Below are 22,149 nucleotides of genomic sequence, written 5' to 3'. Positions count from 1 at the left end.
AGGATAAAAAAAAACTAGAAATGATGCGTCTGAGATGGGGACTGGACCATGAGGGATTTGAAAGTGGAAGAAAACTTACTTCCAATCCATGTCATTATATTTTTAGTTAAAAGAAAGCTAACTGGAGATAAACGGATGGATGAGAGAATGAAAGAGACTGATAGACTTAAAGGAACTCCTTTTGGCCTACCTAAGTCCCAAAATATCCCCAGCCTTGAGAATAGTTGATATCATAAAACACTACACACTAAGACACAGACAGGAAGGTATCTCATAATTGCTTTTCCCGGCTCAGGCTGCCTCACTGCTGCTGCTCCTCAGAGCAGCTGACCTCCTCTCCCATCATGTGGCCTTTCTGGCTCTTCCTCTGGCTGAACCAATTATGGGACATTACAACAGCAGCACCAATATTATTTTTTAAAGGCTAATGTTATTCACTAAATACTCATTAAACCAATCTCCTTGCTCCATTTACAGCAAGCTGAAGGGCAAATCCAGATGGTACAAATAATGCATATTCAGGCTCCATCTGCATGGAGCCAGTCATCAAATAGCCATTATCAGTTTTGGAGTCCTCAGCGGCCTGACACCCACAGGTGTGCTCAGGTGAGAAGAGCAGCGACCTTTCAAGAGATGGCTAGGAGACCATCTCTGTGCTTCCCCCAAGGGCTGCGTTTGCCTTTGTAGCTGAACAGTAAGGGTTGCTTGGTAACCTGGTAACAGGCTGTGCCCAGTGTTCTTGAGCTGGGGGACAGGATTACATCTCCCTCCCACACGCCCCACTCCCCCTCCACTTAACTCTGGGTTGGCCAAGAAGACCCAGCAGTCCCCAGAGGCTGTCCTGCAGAGCCAACTCCCCTGACCTTGTCCTGGCTGTAGCTCCACTGGAAAATGTCCAACAAAGAGTTTGCCAATTTTTACCTTTTTGGATTGATAGGCACTGAATTTACCACACCACCTTCCCCTGACCCCACCAGCCCCATGGCCCTGAAGATTAAAAAAAAAAAAAAAAACAGGATAGAAAATGTCTGACCAACTTTATCCTAGAGAAGGCTCAGAATCAGGACTGTAAAGTCTTAAAGGGGGCACCCAGGAGCCCAGCACAGTTATGCTAGTGAAAATAGACAGAAAAGGCCTGAGTCACAGGACTCAGCATGAAAAACAACGAGTTTTACTGAATACAGTACTCTACTGTGTCACCAGATAGTCCTTGACCTCTGTTCCAGTAAAAGAGAAGATGATACCTAAGTTGTTCTGATGAGTGTTAAGTGACAAGTGTGACTGGGGCAGGAGGAAGACTTGTCGTTCTAATGCTCTATGATTTAAGCTCACATTGGATGAATGTGAAGCTTCCATGCTTAAATGGGAGGTGTGGGAAGTGGTGAGGATTAACCCAAATGGAGAAGACATTTGAGTTCCCCATGAATAATTCATGCAGGACATAATCTGAACACAGAGACCAGAGCCCTGGCTGCGGCATAGCTGTAACTTTTGTACATTTGCTCTCCCTAAGGGCTAGAGATCATCTTAGCATAGAGATGGCAAAAAGATCCAATTAAAATGCCAGCATGGAAATGGGAAAGGACTGTTCTCCCTGAAATCACTCCTGAGAACACAGTGACCAGTCACCAGTTTGTTTTTCCTTAGCTCTCTCAGGATAGAGCTCTGCATAAGTGAGGAGGTGCCCATTCCTCACAGCATGGTGGCATGGGTCTCGTCCCCAGAGGCTTGCAGGATTCAATGGGAAACTTCTTACATAAATCCAAAGGGGAAAAAATGGCATCCAACCCTCCTCATGCTCACTGGCCCCTAAACTAGCCAAGAGCCCTTAGTAAACAATAAGGGCCAAGAAGGAGAGGCGTCTGACCCGAGGTTGGAAAACAATGTATTCCATTCCATCTTCAACAGCATCTCACAGGGCAACAGCCCACTCTGGTCTCTCCCGACCAAGCTTCAGTAATTGCTATCAGATTCCTCTTGAGGGACGTGTTCCCTCTAACCCAGAGAAAAGCCATGACTTTGCTGTCAGTGTCTTTAGCTTGTCTGGCTCCAAACTGAATCAGTGGGAGTAACATTCACAGTTGGGTAGGCACGATGGCTCATGCCTGTAATCCCAGCACTTTGGGAGGCTGAGGCGGGTAGATAACCTGAGGTCACCAGTTCAAGACCAGCATGGCCAACATGGTGAAACCCCGTCTCTACTAAAAATACGAAAAATTAGCCAGGCGTGGTGGTGTGGACCTGTAGTCCCAGCTACTTGGGAGGCTGAGGCAGGAGAATCCCTTGAACCAGAGAGGTGAGGTTGCAGTGAGCCGAGATTGCACCAAGGCACTCCAGCCTGGGTGACAGAGCAAGACTCCGGCTCAAAAAAAAAAAAAAGTCTAACCAGGTAAATAAAAAAGATGTAAATTACAACAATACAAATGAACAGGAGTATTCAGGGTTCATCAGAGAGGGGGACACTGAGGGACAAATGCTGATACAGTCTAACCCAAAGCAGCCCTATCACCATCAGAGTGACCCTCTGTCCACCTGTCCGAGTTAAAAAGATGATCAAAAAGTACCATTACCTCCTGTAGACTAAGCATGTGGTTTGGACAACAAATGAGAAATGAAGGTGCTGGCCAGATGCCGGTTTAGCTCCTTGCAGAAGTAGGGTGAGTGACTAGAGGGACAGGACAGAGTGCCTGGCATTTCTCTCATTATTCATCCTACCAGCAGCCCCCACGTCCATCCTGCCTAACTCAGCTCAGTGTCTGCAGCAAAGAGCTTGCCTGAAAGAAGCCCAGCTCTACCTATCCGGATGGAAAGTTCACTCTCAGGGAAGAGCAGCGCGGGACCCTCAGGATCAGACTTCTTCTTCATCAACGTAGAGCCGAGGTTCAGTGCCAGGGCCGTCTGGGGGTCTTCTGCCGCACCCTGAAACAAGAAGCGGTGACATCACTATAGCACCACGACTGTGTTAATTCCCCAGATGCTTCTGGCTCACGGGTGCCAAAGTGACTTGCCAATCTCCACCAAGACCACCACAGCTGAGCCAGTCCCTGGGCCAACCCAGATGCCAGGCCAAGCTGGGTCTTCAGGAAGATGACAAACTTTCTAGGTATAGATTACATGACAAAAAAGAAAAAACAAGACAATCTAAAAAGTCAGTGCTGACCCTAAAAATGGGGAAAATATATACAGGAAAGACTGGGGCGCAAACATCAAAACCCCACTGCAAGCCTCATCGCCGCCAGAGAATTGAGCAATGAAGTTGGTTCCTGATCTATCAAAAGAAGTCCGTGTGGCAGGTTCACGCGAATGGTAGTCTCGGTACAGGAACCAATAACTTATTTGGGAATTCAGTATCTTCACGTGTCTTAGGAGAACAAAAGAGGAGATCGACAAAAAGCATCTCAAAGGAAGGAAGCAGTGAGAGTTGCAGAGAATGAATGCATATTTAGAGTTAACTCCAGATGACCTTAAAACAATGCCGCTCTTCCGCATTCTCCTAACTAGTTAAGCACGGATCAGTTTGACTGTTTCGCATTAACCAGGCAAACATCGTGCATTTAATCCTCACATTTATTTGACAAATATTTATTAACTGCCAACTTTGTGGATGTTTAGTGAACAAGACAAAAGTCCCAGTTCTTCTGAAGCTTGCGTTCCACTTAGGAGTAAATAAATGAATCCTTAATGGCGCGGTAAGCTTCTCTTCCAAAGGCATCAACGCTGCTGACCACTTAGGAATGCACAGGATCTCAACGGGAACAACGAGGCCGAGAGAGACACAACCAACCACACAAGCACCTCCACCTTCATCCAAATACCCCAAAGCTAAGGGAAGGGAGGCAGAATCGTCTCGATAGGCAAAAAATTGTAGCTATTTCTTGAAAACTAGGTGTCTCTGTCTGTTCAGCCTGCCATAAAACAAAATATCATAAACTGGGCAGCTTTTTTTTTTTTTAAGATGGAGTTCCACTCTGTCACCCAGGCTGGAGTGCAGTGGTACAATCTCGGCTCACAGCAACCTCCACCCCCACCCCGGGGTCCAAGCAATTCTCCTGCCTCAGTCTCCCAAGTAGCTGAGATTACAGGCATCCACCACATCGCCCAGCTAATTTTTATGTTTTCAGTGGAGATGGGGTTTCACCATGTTGGCCGGGCTGGTCTCGAACTCCTGACCTCAACTGATCCACCCACCTCAGCCTCCCAAAAGTGCTGGGATTATAGGTGTGAGCCACCACACCTGGCCAGCTTTTAAACAACAGAAATGTATCACAGTTTCTGGAGGCAGGAAATTCCAAGATCCAAGGTACCAGCAGAGTCAGTTACTGGTGAAAGGCTGCTTCTTGGTTCGCGATGGCAGAGGCTAGCTGTGGAAGGGGCAATGGGTCCCTTTCACACAACTTTTATTATGGCATTAATCCCACTCATGAGAGTTCTACCCTCATAATCCAATGATCACCTCATAATCCAAAGGTCTCACCTCTTAATAGAACCACCGTGGAGGTTAGGATTTCAACACATGAATTCGGAGGGGACGCAAACGTTTTCAGGCCACAGCAGCAAGCAAAAATAGGTCCAAACAAACATAAGTTTTCATTTAAAATATGTGTCTCTAAGATGGGAGAGGAGAAGGCTTGTAACCTAATCATAGTGATGCACCCATGTATTTAAAAAAATACTAAAACAATATTCTTGGATAAGTTCCTTTCATGAAGGAATCTCACAAAAGGGATACCAGGCTGCTGTGACACACACACACAGACACACACACACACACACACAGAGACCTTCTTGTTTCTTCACTGTCATGATGATCAGAGTTAAGAGAGAGAACCTAATGATTCAGATCTTTTATTTCATTATCTACTTCCAACCAAATGTTAAAAATGAAACATAAGCTCTTCCTCTTATATGTTCTCATTTGTCTAGACATCGCTATAGTCATCATTTATCTTCAATGTCCTCTATTAATGTCCTTTAATAAGGGTGCCAACACCCCATTTAACTTTGTTTAAACAAAACCAAAAGAAGACTCCTGCCCCTGTTTGAGCTACCCTTGCACAAGTTTGCAGGTCCCTTCGGGCATCCACCTCTTCTGTCACATAGAGGCAGCTGCCTTGCAGTATCACAGTCAAGGGAGACCTGCAGATGGACAGAATCCTGGGAACAGAGAGGCTTTGCAAAGGCCGGGCTCTGCCTCTGCAGAAACTCCCCTCACTAACCCAGCTGACACCTGGTGTCTGTGTGATACGCCACTGGGCCATGGAGTCACAGCTCTTTGTTTATATGCTTTAATTATTTGAAATTCTACACCTCCTGCTGACATCCGAGGAATCACTGCAGCAATAAAAGATATGTTTTCACTATGAAAGTATGTCAGCTGATTTTCCTTCCTTTGTCTTCTTTCTTTTTGTAATGTGATTGATGCGTAACTGGGGGAAGAAATAGAAGGAGAACCATTTCATTACGGCAGAAATGCCGCAGCATTAATGCACTTTAAGCTGTAACTGTGAATTTGATTGAAGCCCATCTGGTAAGGTGCAGCTTGCAGAAACCCTGGTTTTCATTTAGAATATTTGTTTTCGATTATGTGATTTTGTCCCCCCGCCACCCAAAGGACATTTAGCACTGGGCATTTTGGAATGTCATAACTGGGGAGCTGAGGATGCTGCTGGTATCCCTACTGGGTGGAGGCCACGGATGCTACGAAGCACCCAACAATGATTACAACAGCCCCCGCAACAGAGAACGAGGCAGGACCAGGCACAGCGGCTCATGCCTGTAATCCCAACACTTCCGGAGGCCAAGGCAGGAGGATCGCTTGAGCCCAGGAGTTCAAGACCAGCCTGGGCAACATAGTGAAGCCTCATCTCTAAAAACTGAAGAAAAACAATCAGCCAGGTGTGGTGGCACATGCTTGTAGTCCCGGCTACTTGGGAGGCTGCGAGAGGAGGATCGCTTAAGCCCAGGAAGTGGAAGCTGCAGTGAGCCAAGATCGAACCACTGTACTCCAGCCTGGGCGACAGAGTGTGTGACCCTGTCATCAAAACAAACGAGCCAGCAAATGTCAATAGTGCTGAGCTTGAGATACCTGCTTTGGAAAGAATCAGGATGATCAGGACCCCACAGCTTCCTGAATTATTGGTAATGCTGAGAATTCACACACCCTCTTTTTAGTGTAAAGAGAATTTTGCTACTTTCTCTAGGAAGACTCCCTGTCCACCTCATGTACCCTCTACATTTCTATTAGGTGAGAGCTGCTCCAGATACTGGCAATTCAGAAAAGCCAAGTCTCCTGTCCTCATGAATCCTACATTCTCCTTCGAGAGACAGATGATCATAAACCCATCACAATCAACTAAAAAATCAGAGTGCCAGGTAGTGATAATGCCCCCCAAAAAAAAAAAAAAAAAAAAGTAAGCCGTATCTGTAACTCATAGCCATCCTACAACACTGGGCCTGGCACAACCCAGGCCCAATATAATACAGGCTGGGTTCTAGTCTGTTCCAAGCATTTTACATGCACTAGTCCACTATGAACTGTAAAGATGGAGTGTTCCTTTAGAGAAGGTGCCAAGAGAGGTCCTTCTAGGAAGATGGTGCTTGTTCTTCCCTTATTTTCAGGTCTTTGCTCAAACATTAACTCCGTCTTCCCTTCCCTCTCTTTTCACCTTTCTAGCAATCTATATTCTGTGGGTTGCATTTCATTGTTTCAGCATTTTAGGGGCAGGGAGAGGGGCACTAAGAAAATCCTACCCTAACTTCACTTAGAAGCTGCCCTTTTAAAAGCTAGACAGAGATCCGGTATCTCCTGTACCCCCTCCCACCTGTGTCCCCTCCTTCCCCCACGTGCTCCATCCAACATTTAGCCTTCAGGACAACCAAGGTCAGCTGTGCAGCATGGGAGCTGCAGAAAGTATCTCTGGAGTGACACCAAGGACAGCGCCTTCGCTATCTCCACACCTGGAAATACCTCCACACGCCTCTGATCCCAGGCACTGGCCCCCCAGGGCTCTTTTTAGACACCTTTCCAGCATTCTCAACATTCCCCCTACTCTCAGTTGTTGCTAGGGAAGAGGAATAATACATCCCTCTGAATTTCAAGAAAACAGACCAGAAGGAGATGCCAGTCCTGCTTTGGGAGCTTTATCACAGTGTCCGTGGCGGTGGGAAAAAGTCAGCAGCCCCTGCTGTGCCAAAGTGGCTCTGAACCTGCTGGGCTGACACGCTCCTCCCGCCATGGAGCCACATCAGCTCACAGGACCTGGGGACTGCAGGTGCGGGGCACTGGGGTTCTTTAACGGGATGCCTGAAATAAATACGGCCTTGGCTCATGGCATTGGAACCAAGACCCTCGGGGAAGAATCCCTTCTCTATATCCCCCTGTTCTTTGCTTGATACTGTTCTTTACATTTCTGGTTGGTTTTGTTCGGTGTGGCTTTCATCTCTGCCATGCTTCTCTATGCACATTACCTCACTCAATCCCTGCAGCCCCGGAAGGTCAGCAAACTGCGAGTGTGATCCCTTCTAGGGCAAACACGCGACAAATGCAAGCTGTTCTTGACGTTCCACAGCGGCCCTGACAGTCTGCTTTGCTGCCTATCGGAGGGTCAATGAGTCACTCTTCCCGTCTCCACAACACAGTGCTTCAGGTAGGCCTCTGGGGCTTTGAAGCGTTCGAGTGTCCTGTGTCACCTTGCAGCTTCCAAATGCCAAGGTGTCAGGTACAAGGGTCTTTCTCCAGCAGCCAGGTCACCCCCTCTTCTTCTCCACTGTTCCTCTCCTGATCCCCTCTGCCTGTCCTTCCTGTATCCCCACCCACTCCAAATCCAGCTCAGTACAGAAAGCAGGGCGTGAGCCGATAGGGGCAGGAGGTGCCACCTACCCAGAGCCATGGAACTTGAGACCCCTGTCCTCTATGACGGAATTATTATCATAATGATTCTTCTTCTTGGTGTGGGGCCAATCCCTGGCTCAGAATAAACAGAGTAACTTCCATCCAATTTGGAAAGGACATGCAGAGAGGCAGGAGCCGGAGAAGAAGGACCGCACTTTCCAGGGAAAAAAAAAAAAAAGAGAGAGGAAGTAGAGAGAAAAGGAAAGAAAGATGATAAAATAATGTGAAGGAGGAGAAGGGGGCAGGAGGCAGGAAAGCCTTGAATCATGCCTTACGTTAAACCAAAAAGGCTTCACAAAACAAGACGTGCACCTCCTTCAAGAAATAAAATCCTGGGGCTGTGCGGCGTGGTCTGCTGTCCCAGGCAGGAGGGAGGCAACTGCTGGTGGCTGATGTCTCCAGAGACCCCCAAAAGAAACAAGTCACCCGAGAAACAGGCCAGAGTATCACCGAAGGGACACAGCTACCTGCATATTAAGTCTACAAGGGCGAACTAAGGCCCCCTGCAGAGCACATTGGGTGTCACAGCCCTGAAGACCCTGCAGCCCTCCGAACGTGCTGCAAGCAGCTGGGTGCATCTGCTCCAAGTCCCAGCAGCAATCTTCCATACGTCTTAAGGCCTGTCACCTCCTCTCTGGCTCTTCCTCACTGGGGTGAATCATTGCTACTCACAACTGTGTCCAAGGATGGCAAAGCAGAGCAACCCATGATGCTTGCCAGCGACTGGGAAGCCAACCTGACCTTCGCCAAACCCGTACACACCTTCTATCACATGGATTCAGGATGGGGGCGCTCTGCTAACTTTTTTCTGAGGTTTCATTCAACCAGGGCTTTAATAACCCTGCACTTCCCCCCATGGAGGGCAGTTTCTTCACTTTTTTAAATTTTTTATTCTTTATTTGCTATTTTTATTTTTGAGAGACGGAGTCTGACTCTGCTGCCCGGGCTGGAATGCAGTGGTGTGATCTATGCTCACTGCAACCTCTGCCTCTCTAATTAAAGTGATTCTCCTGTCTGAGCCTCCCAAGTAGCTGGGATTACAGGCACCCACCACCATGCCCAGCTAATTTTAGGAGAGATGGGGTTTCACCATGTTGGCCAGGCTGGTCTCAAACTCCTGACCTCAAGTGATCTGACAGGGGCAGTCTCTTTTATTGAAGCTTGTCAACAAATCAGAGCTCCCTGAGGAAGAGTCAAGGGCAAGGTAAAGGGATTAATCGGTGCCGCCTGCCAGCCACAGCTACACAGAGGCCAAGTGTTGCATGCCAGTGGAGAAGGGCACAGGGATCTCAAGAGGTGCCACCCCAGGGACTCGCAATGTGCGGCTGCCATGGAAGGGGCTGGCAGGTGGCCTGCCTGCAGCCCAGCATAGGCGCTGCCTCCTCCCCCCGCCCCAGCTTCTACCTCCTGCCATCCTCACTTAACCCCAGACACACTAGGCGATGTTCAATAATTGATGCTGTTTTTATTACTGAGAAGTTGCCATAATAATGACACTCGTAACACAATCTTTTAAATTATTCCACATAATGGAAAAAAAATTAAATGTCGCCCCTGATCAACAGTCAGAATATGGATGACGCTTACATAACAGATGACCTTCTCTCCTAGGGATCCCGGCAGCCGGCTGCTGCTTAGGGCCAGGCTGGCTCCGGGTGATGAGCGGCCACCTAAGAAGCAAACAGGGACACGGAGTAGCACAGACACTGAGGCAGCGGGTACAGCCGTACCTCAGGTATCAGGCAGGTCACCGCTGTCTTCTTTGCCATGGTTAACCAATACATTCATGGATCATGGGTCATAGTCAGAATCCCTAAAGGCGAGCAGGATGACAGTTTAGGTACTAGGTCCTCTCTGGGTTTTTTTTGTTTGTTTGTTTTGTTTTGTTTTTTTGTTTGTTTGGAGACGGAATCTCGTTCTGTGGCCCAGGCTGGAGTGTGGTGGCAAGATCTTGGCTCACTCCAACCTCCACCTCCCGGGTTAGAGCAATTCTCCTGCCTCAGCCTTCTAAATAGCTGGGGTTACAGGGTACACATCACCATATCCAGATAATTTTTGTATTTTTAGTAGAGATAGGGTTTCACCATGTTGGTCAGGCTGGTCTCGAACTCCTGACCTTGTGATTCATCCACCTCGGGCTCCCAAAGTGCTGGGATTACAAGCATGAGCCACCGCGCCTGGCCCCTTCCTGGTTCTTTAACACAGTTCTTGCCTTGTCCAAAGCACTAGGATCGTACCTCTAACTCAGCTTCAGTTCGTTCCTCTTATAGTAATAATGCTATATCCAATCAGTGGACAGCAAGGCAGGTTTTAAAGCTTGAGTTATTCTACACTTGAGGTTTTTAAAATATTGGCCAAAGAAGCCTGAGCTCCCTCCTCCAGGAAGCCTTCCTGGATGTACTCAACCTAGTATGGATCAAATGCATTCCCTTCCATTCTCCCCTGTTCCCCTGGCATCCTGAATATGCTTTAACTATTCAGTTCTCTTTCTCTCTCTCTCTCTCTCTCTCTCTCTCTCTGTGTGTGTGTGTGTGTGTGTGTGTGTGTGTGTGTATGTTTTGAGACAGTCTTGTTCTATCGCCCAGGCTGGAGTGCAGTGGCACAATCTCGGCTCACTGCAACCTCTCTCTCACAGGTTCAAGCAATTCTCCTGTCTCAGCCTCTGGGGTAGTTGGGACTACAAGCACGCAACACCATGCCTGGCTAATTTTTATTTTTTTAGTAGAGATAAAGTTTTACCACATCGGCCAGGCTGGTCTCACACTCCTGACCTCAAGTGATCCATCCTCCTCAGCCTCCCAAAGTGCTGGGATTACAGGCATAAGCCACTGCGCCCAGCTGACTTTTCAGTTTTCTTAACCATCTCAAAGCCACAAGGCTCAAAATGGGAGCTGTGTCTTGTGGCTCTACTGCCAGGGCCCAGCACATGGTCTGTCTTCAATAATTTACCTGAATGACCTAAATGATGGATGCTCCAAAATAAGAGGAAAATGTTGCATAACACAGAATGACAGATCTAGGGAAATGACGAGTGGTGAGGCCCTGAGAAAAGAGAGACTGGTGCAGAGCGGGGAAGAAAAGGCTTAAAAGAGAGATGTCTAGCTAATGCCAAAAAGCATGACTTTCCGTCAAGCCCTGCCTTCCATCCTCTTGATGATTAAGATAATCAATATCAGCCCTGAGACCACATGAGGACGGGCAGACACCTATCCTGTGACTCTCCACTGAAAGGTTCCATCTCCATGCCCTTTCCTGGCAGAAATACTCAGAGTGGGACGGCCTCGCTCACTCCCTTTTAAGGTAAGATCTTTCCACCCTGAAGCCCACGATCCCTCCACCACCATGTCTTCCAGCTTCCTCTCCATCTCCTTCACGACCTTACAGGAAGCTTCACAATGGTGGAAGTTAATTACAAACTTCTAGCTATATTTAAGCTACGTAAGTACCCTATTACTCAAACTACCTTGTAAGAGACAAAAACCTGCTCCTAGTCCTGATGCCAAAGTCCTATTCATAATCAAGCCTATTTAAGCACATAAAACAGACTTTAAAGCATCACGCAGCTCTGCAAAGATACAGCTATATGAGAATCTGCAGGTAGCCCTCCAGTAGCCATTCCAGGTAAGCAGCTCCGAGCCTGTATTCCAAAAAGCTAGGTGTCCTGCTAGCATGGCTGACAGAGAGACAGGGCTTGGCAGAGTTTCCCAAACCATTCTGCTTCTCCTTTTGGCTCAAAAATATCAGTCTCCTTAAAACAGTAATAGAATCCAAAGGAACACAAGTAACTGCAGCGTAATGAAGTATTCCTTTTCTAATCCTCCACGATTACCCAACACTCCTAATCTAATCCTAGACTCCGTCCTAGACTTTATTAAAATGCATCCATATAATCCACTCTGAGCTTTTTCTGGCTTCTCAACAGACGGAGAGCCTCCAGCTGGTGTTTCTCAAGAAAGTTTTTCTGATCTATGTCATCCTTTTGGAGGATATTAGATGCCTTCAAAAATCCATCAAAAGCCACGATGTCTCTTTTTGTAAAAATGTGTGTGTATCACACAACTATTGCTAGGTAGCAAAACAGCCCCAAAACGTAATGATTAAAAAAAAAAAAACAGCCAGTTATTATTGTTCTGTGGTCAACTGGGCATAGCTGCCGATCCGTCTGGGCTCACGGGTGCATCTGAGGTCAGCTGGGGGCTCATCCAGGGGCTGGATGGTCTAAGATGGAACATGCACCTGGCAGCCAGCAGCCTGTTGACCAGGAGTTGACTGAAAAACACTGATTCTTCTTGGTGGGGTCTGTTATCTTCCAGCAGACTAGCTGAAGCTCATTCGAATGCTAAGCTCAGCATCCAATGTCAAGTGCTTTTCAAGTCTCTGCATGACATTTGCTACCAAAGCAAGTCATGAGCATCCTTATCGAAGGGGTGGATGAATCAATGGTGCTTTTTGTTGGGAGGACCTGCAATGTCACATTGTCAAGGCATGGATGCTGATGGGGGAAGTTGTGGCCACTTTGCTATCTCAGTACATATACACAGACATACAAAATGATGTATGTAATATGAGGAACCCCATGAGTTCCCTGCACTGCCATGGATCCCAACTATAAACAGCTGATTTAGCTTAAACCCATAAACTCAATCTCATTCACCTAAAATAGGGCTTCTCCAATGGGGACCCAAGGATACATTCTTAGAGGTCTGAAAGTTTTAGGCAATTTTTTTTTTTATTTCAGCCAGGCACAATGGCTCATACCTGTAATCCCAGCACTTTGGGAGGCTGAGGTGGACAAATCACCACAGGTCAGAAGTTCGAGACCAGTCTGGCCAACATGAGGAAACCCCATCTCTACTAAAAATAAAAATATTAGCCGGGTGTTGTGCACACCTGTAGTCCCAGCTACTTGGGAGGCTGAGGCAGGAGAATCGCTTGAAGTTGGGAGGCGGAGGGTACCGTGAGCCGCAATGGCGCCAGTGCACTCCAGCCTGGGCAACAAAGCAAGACCCTGTCTCAAAAAAAAAAAAAAAATTTTTTTTAAATAAGTACCTATATTAATCAAATAGGAAAGACATGGGCCTACTGTTTCAAACGATAGGATTCTCTTCCTCCTTGCTTCCCTCCCTTATCTACTCTTGCTGGAAAGAAAGAAATTTCTGCCTTCAAATTATGTACCAATACTGAGCCCCACCTCCAACACTGGGGATGAAATCCTAACATGGGATTTGGAGGGGACAAACATCCAAACTGTATCTGATGAATATTCATCAAAGGAAATTCAGGAAATTGGGATCATCATGGTGGGCGGGAGGCAGGACCTGGCTGCAGCTCTGACTCAGATGGACAGAGCAGCATGCCAAGACTCGCGGCACGAATTTTAGCTCCAGAACAACTGCAAGAACAAACCAGGAATCCCAAGAGGACCCACAGACCCTCTGAAGGAAGCAGACTGCTCCTGCAGGACCTAGGAGATATCCCAAATACTGTGAATGGCCAAACTGCAGAAGTGGAAAAGGGAGATCCTCTGATCCCAAACACACCCCTCCCCTCTCCCTGCCACTGGGGAAACTGAAGGTCTAGTTTGCAGGAGAAGAGGGATTACAACTGACACCACTGGAATAGGAAAGATCACTCAACACTACTATGAACGCCTTATGTACATAAACTAGAAAACCCAAAAGAGATGGATAAATTCCTAGACATTGGCTTAGGCAAGGATTTCAAGACCAAGAATCGAAAAGCAAATGCAATAAAAACAAAGATAAATAGCTGGGACTTAAAGAGCTTTTTTGCATAGCAAAAGGAAGAGTCAGCAGAATAAAGAGACAACCCACAGAGTGGGAGAAAATCTTCACAATCTACCCATCTGACAAAGGACTCATACCCAGAATCTACAATTAACTCAAACAAATCAGAAAGAAAAAAACAAACAATCCCATCAAAAAGTGGGCTAAGGACATGAATAGACAATTTTCAAAGGAAGACAGCTGGGTGCAGTGGCTCATGCCTGTAATCACAGCACTTTGGGAGGTCGAGTTGGGCGATCACTTGAGATCAGGAGTTCAACCAGCCTGGCCAACACGATGAAACCCCAACTCTAATAAAAATACAAAAATTAGCCAGGCATGGTGGTGTGCACCTGTAGTCCTAGCTATTCGAGAGACTAAGGCACAAGAATCAGTTGAACCCGGGAAGCGGAGGTTGCAGTGAGCCAAGATGCACCACTGTACTCCAGCCTGGGTGACAGAGCAAGACTCCGTCTCAAAAAAAAAAAAAAAGATACACGAATGACCAATAAATATATGAAAACATGTTCAACATCACCAGTGATCAGGGAAATCAAAACCACAATGCTATACCACTGTAATCCTGCAAGAATGACCATAATAAAAAAAAATCAAAAAACAGTAGACGTTGGCATAGATGTAGTGATCAGAGAACACTTCCACACTGCTGCTGAAAATGTAAACTAGTATAACCACTATAGAAAACAGTGTGGAGATTCCGGAAAGAATTAAAACTACCATTGAATCCAGCTATCCTACTACTGGGTATCTACTCAGAGGAAACGAAGTCATAACATGGAAAAGATACTTACACCCGCATGTTTATAGCAACACAATCTGCAACTGCAAAATCATGGAATCAACCCAAATGCCCATCAGTCATTGAGTGGACACAGAAACTGTGCTGCATACATACACACGACTGAATACTACTCAGCCATAAGAAGACATGAATTCACAGCATTTGCAGTGACCTGGATTGGACTGGAGACTATTATTCTCAGTGAAGTAACTCAGAAATGGAAAACCAAACATCGTATGTTCTCACTGACACGTGGGAGCTAAGCCATGAGGACACAAAGGCATAAGAATGATACAGTGGACTTTGGGGACTTGGGGGAAGGGTAGCAGCGGAACGAGGGATAAAGGACTACAAACAGGGTACAGCGTATACTGCTCAGGTAATGGGTGCACCAAAGTCTCACAAATCACCACTAAAGTAATTACTCATGTAACCAAATACCACCTATACCCCCAGTAACCTATGGAAATTTTTTTAAAATATGTGCTAATACTGAGAATCTAACAATGCTTCTTCTATGCTCAAAAATAACAAAACCTGTTTAAGTCACCACTCTCTGCGCCTCCTATGGTCAAAGCAGGAGCCAAGACTCCATGCATACCTGTGCACATGGACAAAATCTCCTTAATGCCTCATTCTGTCCTAAACCACAAATTCCCAGGGTTCTCTGCTTCATGAGCTGCTCCAAGGGCAAAGATGCTGCAGAGAATTATGTGTGGTGAAGTCTGTTTCATAAGCAGATGAAGATTCTGAGAAATCCCGCAGTAAAGAACAGGATTTCGTTGAATCCTGTATCTCCCATACTTATTTGGCCACATATAAAGCCTATTCATATTCAGCAGATGAATTTTTATGGAACAGTGTTCAATGTGATTCTATTCTGTATCCAATGAGCAGAACACTCAGCAAAATATTTCCCCTTACACAGGAATATGATCGCATTTATCCCGGGGAAAAGGCACTGGAACCCTTGGCCTCAAAATGTCTATCACTTTCACAAGTAAATGTCTGTGTTTATCATCCTTAAAAAAGTGATTCAGTAGCATTTATCATAGATAGAAAGATGGAGAAATAGACAAAAATGATTCAGTAGCATTTATCATGGATGGATGGATGATGGATGGATGGTCTCTTGTATGTATAGATAGATAGATACCGTCTTGTAGTCATATCAGCTAGACATTATAAAAACCAAGAAGGTGATTATTCTATAAAACTCAGCCCTTGGGCTGGATGTATTGATTCACGCCTACAATCCCAGCACTCCAGCAGGCTGAAGCAGGAGAATCCCTTGACCCCAGAAGTTTGAGACCAACCTGAACAACATGGTGAGACCCCATCTCTACAAAAAAAAAAAAAAAAAAAAAAAAAAAAAAAATGCAGGTATAGTGGCATACCTCTGTGGTCCCAGCTTCTAGGGAGGTAGGAGGATCGCTTGAGCCCAACAATTTAAGGCTGCAGTGAGCCACGATTGCACCACCATACTCCTGCCAAGCAACACGGTGAAACCCTGTCTCAAAAAACAAAACAAAACAACAACAGCCCTTTCTTTTCCTTTACCACAATTTATAAAAATAAAAATAAGTACTCCAGCCCTTCTATTACCAACGCTGGAAAAGAGACCTTGATCTCAGCACGACTGAGGAAAAAAGGTTAAAGTAAGGCTCATCAACATTCTTCATAGCTTTGACAACCACAGAATGACTTTTTCCCGACTCCAGGAACAAGAGGGAGAGAGAGAGCGCGCACACAAAAGAGCCAGGAGGAAAGAACGGGCCTAAGACAGTCACAAGCCACCAAACAGAGTGGACCGATCGCTCAGGAGGCCTGGTCTCATCAACTTCCGGTGAGGAATCCCAGTATTAGGACAATGGATAAGGCTGGAAAGAAACATGCTTGGCACAGACCCCAAAGTGATAGGAAACAGCCCTGTCTGCACAAACCTTCTGGTCTGAATACACTAAGATCCTAACATGTCTTCTCATATGATTGTATTTGCTCCTCAGTATCTTCTAGTGATGGAAAGAGACACGTAACATCCAGGGGCTGGGCCATGTCCCTGGCCACCAAAGTTTGTATGTCCTAACTTCTAGAACTTCAGAATGTAGCCATATTTGGAGACAGTGTCTTCAAAGAGGTAACTAAATTAAAATGAGGTCATTGCCGGCCCTATTCCAGTATGACCAGTGTCCTTATAAGGAGGAGAAATAAGGAGGCTGAGGCGGGAGAATTGATTGAGCCTGGGAGGTGGAGGCTGCAGTGAGCTGTGATTCAGCTACTACACTCCAGCCTGGGCGACAGAAAGAGACTCTGTCTCAGGAAAAAAAAAAAAAAAAATGTGCAGGGCAGGGGGTTGGATTTGAACAAAGAGTCACGGATAGAGGAAAGATGGTGAAGACACAAGGAGAAGACGGCTGTCTACAAGCCAGAGAGGCCTGGCCCTGACCCTTCCCTCTGAAACCTCTGAAGGAGCCCATCCTGCTGGCACCTTGATTTCAGACTTCCCGCCTCCAGAACGGTGAGACAATAAATCTCTGCTGTTTAAGCCACCTAGTCTATGCTACTTTGTTAGGGCAGCCCCAGCAAACTAAAACAGTTGCCGTTTTACATGGGTAGAAACTAAGTCATAGAAGCTAATAAGTGACTTAACTTCACACCATCAATCAGAGGTACATGCAGAATTTGAACCCAGAACTTGTGAGTTCAAATCCCACCACTTCTGTGGCCCCATGCTGCTCCCGGTGGTCAACCAGCAATGCACTGCGACTATGGAGGCTTCAAGAAGTGACACCCTAATTAGGGATACAAGGTGTGTGTGTGGGCAGGTGCACACACACCAGGTGCCAAGCTGTGAAGCACTGCATTCAGCGGAGAGAGGCTGCTTTCACATTTCAGGGCAATCCGTGCTCCTCTGGGTGTGGCCTGCCTCTGTGGTCCCAGCACAATCCCAGAGAATGGAACCACAAATCTCAACCTCTTCTCATCCTATACATGACTGCCCGTGAAAACCACTTCACTGGTGCAGAGAAGTGGAAACTAAAGGGAGATCCTGTGGGACAATGTCCCAACCTCAAAACCCGACTCCAGGCTTCAAGAGAAAAACTGGCGAATGTTAGTACTGTCGTTAAAGATGACCTCCGGTGAACAATATGACACAGAGAGTTTGGTCTGCAGAAGTGACAGGGATGTCCTCTGGAGGCATTAAACCACCAGCCACCCATCAAGGAAATCAGCACTGGGGACTCAAAGACAAGCATGAGCTACAGGAGACCAGGAGAGAAAGATCAGCCTTCGAAAAGTCAAGCAGGCTTCACTGGTCATTTCCTAAACCATTTCAAGCAAAGCATGACGTTGCTGGCCTAAAGGAGGGGAAGGCCTGACCAGGTGCAGTGGTTCACACCTATCGTCCAAGTACTTTGGGAGGCTGAGGCAGGAGGACTGCATGAGCCCAGGAGTTTGAGATCACCTGGGCAACATAGCAAGACCCTGTCTCTACAAAAATGAAAATAAGGGCCCAGCAGGTGCCAAATAAATAAATAAGGGCCGGGTGCAGTGGCTCACGCCTGTAATCCCAGCACTTTGGGAGGCCAAAGCAGGTGAACTGCTTGAGCCCATGAGTTTGTGACCAGCCTGAGCAACATGGCAAAAGTCTGTCTCAACAAAAAATACAAACATTAGCTGGGTATGATGTTGTGCACCTGTAGTCCCGGCTACTCAGGAGACTGTGTTGGGAGGATCACTTGAGCCCAGGAGGCGAAGGCTGCGGTGAGCTGAGATTGCGCCACTGCACTCCAGACTAGTGACAGAGCAAGACTCTGTCTCTAAATAAATAAAAATAAATAAATAAATAAATAAATAAATAAAATTAGCCAGGCACAGTGGCATGTACCTGTAGTCCCAGCTGAGCCCAGGCGGCCACTTGAGCCCAGGAGCTGTGATTGTGTCACCGCACTCCAGAGGGCAACAGAGTGAGATTCTGACTCTAAAAATAATTAAATAGGTAAATACATACATAAAAATATTTTAAAAGGATGGGGAGGCCAGGCACGGTGGCTCACATCTGTAATCCCAGCACTTTGGGAGGCTGAGGTGGGCGGATCACAAGTTTGGGAGTTCAAGACCAGCCTGGCCAACCTAGTGAAACCCCATCTCTACTAAAAATATTTTTTAAAAATTAGCCAGGTGTGGTGGCGGGCACCTGTAATCCCAGCTACTTGGGAGGCTGAGGCAAGAGAATCGCTTGGACCTGAAAGGCAGGGGGTTGCGGTGAGCCAAGATCGCGCTATTGCACTCCAGCCCCAGTGACAGTGTGAGACTATGTCCCAAAAAAAAAAAAAAGGATGGGGAGCCGGGAGCACAGTGCTGGTGGAGCGTGGGTATGTGAGTATATGAGGAGGCTGGCAAGATGCTGGAACCCCCACCTCACCCTCAACCCCTCAGCCTTGGGCCACTACCCCACAGCCCCACAACCTTCTCAGCAGCATCCAGTCCCCCATGGGGCCTTGAGCACCAGGGTCTGAAACCTCAAACTGTTTCTGAAAATTGCTTTTCTGTCTCCTGATAATTGCTACCTCCAAAGCTGAAACAGCTTCCTAAAAGTAACTGTGGACCAGGGTATGCTGTCCAAACCAAGCCCGCTGGAAAAGGTGGAAGCAGGTGCAACCATCTGTGATGCCAAGGAGGGCGGGGACAGCAGGGGAGGGGCATGAGGTTTTGGTGAGATTGGAAGTCCCTGCACATTTTTATGCTAAGGAAATAGTGCGCAAATGGCACCGGAATTACTTCAAAAGAAAAGCTGTGGCTTTAAAGAACGTGATCGATTTTTCTTTAACAGGGCTTTATACATGGCATCACTCAGCTTGAAGCAGAATTAATTATTAAATTTATCTGGGCTTGATGAGGAACTGATAGCGGAGAAGGTCCTGAAGCAGCTTCCTTCTAAGGGAAACGTTTCTCTGCTTCCTGCTGTGGGTATGTGGAGACTGGCATCTTCCTTTCTCTCTTTTCTAAGCCTAAATGCCAAAGCAGCTAACCAAATTGAGACATACAACATGCCTGGATAAGACTGCCATTGCCCCATGGCGAATCACCACAAATCCAGAGGCTTCAAACGACACTTTCTCATCACTGCTTCCACGTGGCCAGAGTTCAGGGATGAGTGCAGCTGGGTCCTCTGCTCAGTGTCCCACAGGTTGAAATCAAGATGGTGGCTGGGGCTGTGATCTCCTCTGAGTCTCAGGGTCTGCTTCCAAGCATATTGGCTGTTAGAAGAATTCAGTTTCTTGTGGCTAAGAAAGACCAAGGTCCCTATTTTCTTGCTGGCCTCAGGCTAGTGACCCCTCTCTGCTCCTAAAGGCTGCTCTTAGGTTTTGTTGTTTTTTGTTTGTTTTGTTTTTTGAGATAGTCTTGCTCTGTCGCCAGGCTGGAGTGCATTGGCGCGATCTCCGCTCACTGCAACTTCCGCCTCCCGAGTTCATGAGTTCATGCAATTCTCTTGTCTCAGCTTCCTGAGTAGCTGGGACTTCCAAGCACATATCACCACACCCAGCTAATTTTGGTATTTTTAGTAGAGACAGGGTTTCATCATATTGGTGAGGCTGGTCTCGAACTCCTGACCTCAGGTGATCCACCCACCTCGGCCTCCCAAAGTGCTGGGATTACAGGCGTGAGCCACCGTGCCCAACCAGCCCTTACGTTCTTGACAAGTGTCCCCCTCCACAGGGAGTCAGCTCCATAAAAAGCTGGCTATATGACTATAAACTAACACAGCTGTTAGCTTCTGCAAGACCAGCAGGAGACTTCTCTCTCGCTTCCAAGTCTCTGACCTCAAAGAGGGCCTAATCTCTCTTTTAAGGGCTCACCTCACTGTGCCAGGCCCACCCAGGATAATCTCCAGTTTGACAGACTCAAAGTCAGCTGACTGATAACCTGATCAGTAACTTAATGGAACTGAAATCCCGTCACAGGGAGGAGCTTCTAGGGCATGCGCACCATGGAGTATAATTCTTTTTTTTTTTTTTTTGAGACGGAGTCTCACTGTGTTGCCCAGGTGGAGTGCAGTGGTGTGATCTCGGCTCACTGTGCAACCTCCACCTCCTGGGTTCAAGCAATTCTCCTGCCTCAGCCTTGCGAAGAGCTGGGGCTACAGGTGTGTGCCACCATGCCCAGATAATTTTAGTATTTTTAGTAGAGACGGGGTTTCACCATGTTGGCCAGGATGGTCTCGATCTCTTAATCTTGTGATCCTCCCGCCTTGGCCTGCCAAAGTCCTGGGATTACAAGCATGAGCCACCGCGCCGGGCCAACTGGGGGTATGATTCTTAAGGGCCATCTAGATTTCCACCTACCACACACAATGCCTGTAATAGGAAACTCTCTCCCTGACATTTCTATCACAGTGACATTTCCAGGGTCTAAATGTTCCCTTAAGAAACTAATTCTGGAGCCATGTGTTATGAATAAGACGCAGTGTTACACCAATTTTTATGGCACAAACTTACAATCAAAGCTCCAAACTCACAGAAGGAATCGCATTTCTTCTGATACATCAGTAAATGGCAACAAGGTATTATAACTGAGCTTCTGCCAGGCAGACGCTTCAGCTCAGCTATCTGGGGAAGACATCTGTGTTGGCCTCAGGGCCAGGAGAACCATTAGACACAGGAGACACAGCGCCCAGTAGCCTACCGTTAGGGACCCACGAAAATGCTTTATGTTTTCCCAAATCAGAAGAAAAAACAATAATGACTACATAATAATGAAGTCAGCCTAGATTATCTTCATCCTTATACCAACATAGCTGCTATAACTTTTAGTCTTTTCAGTGGAGAAAGGAGCCCAGAAAGGCAAAAGCTGCTAGGACCCCCCAAAAGTACAAAAGCAGCCCTGATAGGGGGTGCGCCCTTGAGATACACGAGTTTTCCTCACGCAATCCAAGTGCCATGACTATTCCAGAGGGCAGCTGAGCCAGTCTCAGAAAGAAACATTAGTCAAGACTCTGATCCTCCAGTGCTGACCTTTGGGCTAAACAACAAATGAAGATAGTCCCCGGCCACAGCAGGGCAGAATTCACACGCTAATTTGCTTAATGAGAACAAATTAACCTAAAGTTACAAACACAGGGCTAATGAGGCCACTCGCGGTCCCTGGATGAGCTGCTTAGTTTTGTTTGGATCCATGGTTACCTTGGTCCCCAGTCCCTATCAGCCACCTAACAGCTGTGAGCTGATGGCCTCCAGGGAGGATGTAAGGATCTAAATGAAGCAATTAAAATCCTCCTCAAAGGCCAGAAAACAGGCATAAAACTATTACCAGCAATATCAATAGGATTATCATCCTGTTTAAAAAAAAAAAATTGAAGTAAAAGACTATAAATTGGGAATGGGCGTGGCACACAGTGTGCTGAGGTTAAGTGCTAGTGTGAGATACTTGGCCATTAGTATGGAAGGGGGTAGAGAAGGACCAACAAGAGCTGGGGGAAGAAGGGATCAGAAAAACGCTGAGGTGGATCAAAGTGTGGACGATCCCCGGTTTCTGGTGTTTCAAGCTTGTCTGACTTTACAATGGTGCAAAAGTGACGTGCATTCAATAGCAACTACACTTCTAATACCTATATAACCTTCTGTTTCTCACTTTCAGTACGATATTCCGTAAGTTGCATGAGGTATTCA

At 46.7% G+C, this 22,149-nt stretch overlaps 1 protein-coding gene across 2 annotated transcripts in view; it reads right to left on the bottom strand.

Annotated features, from left to right (window-relative positions):
• Positions 1-22,149, bottom strand: part of SLC39A11 (solute carrier family 39 member 11) — a 444,045-nt gene that overhangs the window by 303,608 nt on the left and 118,288 nt on the right. Inside the window, exon 5 of one of the 2 annotated variants that reach the window (XM_064369170.1) lies at positions 2,775-2,919. In XM_064369170.1, the coding sequence (XP_064225240.1) occupies positions 2,775-2,919 (145 nt within the window). The remainder of the gene's footprint in view (positions 1-2,774; positions 2,920-22,149) is intronic. The other variant, XM_064369171.1, reaches the window with a different exon arrangement.

The sequence above is a fragment of the Aotus nancymaae genome, unplaced genomic scaffold (genome assembly GCF_030222135.1).
Source record: "Aotus nancymaae isolate 86718 unplaced genomic scaffold, 86718_ANA_hifiasm-v0.15.2.pri h1tg000089l, whole genome shotgun sequence".
In the NCBI taxonomy this organism is placed as follows: domain Eukaryota; kingdom Metazoa; phylum Chordata; class Mammalia; order Primates; family Aotidae; genus Aotus; species Aotus nancymaae.
This window is presented reverse-complemented; position numbering and strand designations above follow the sequence as displayed.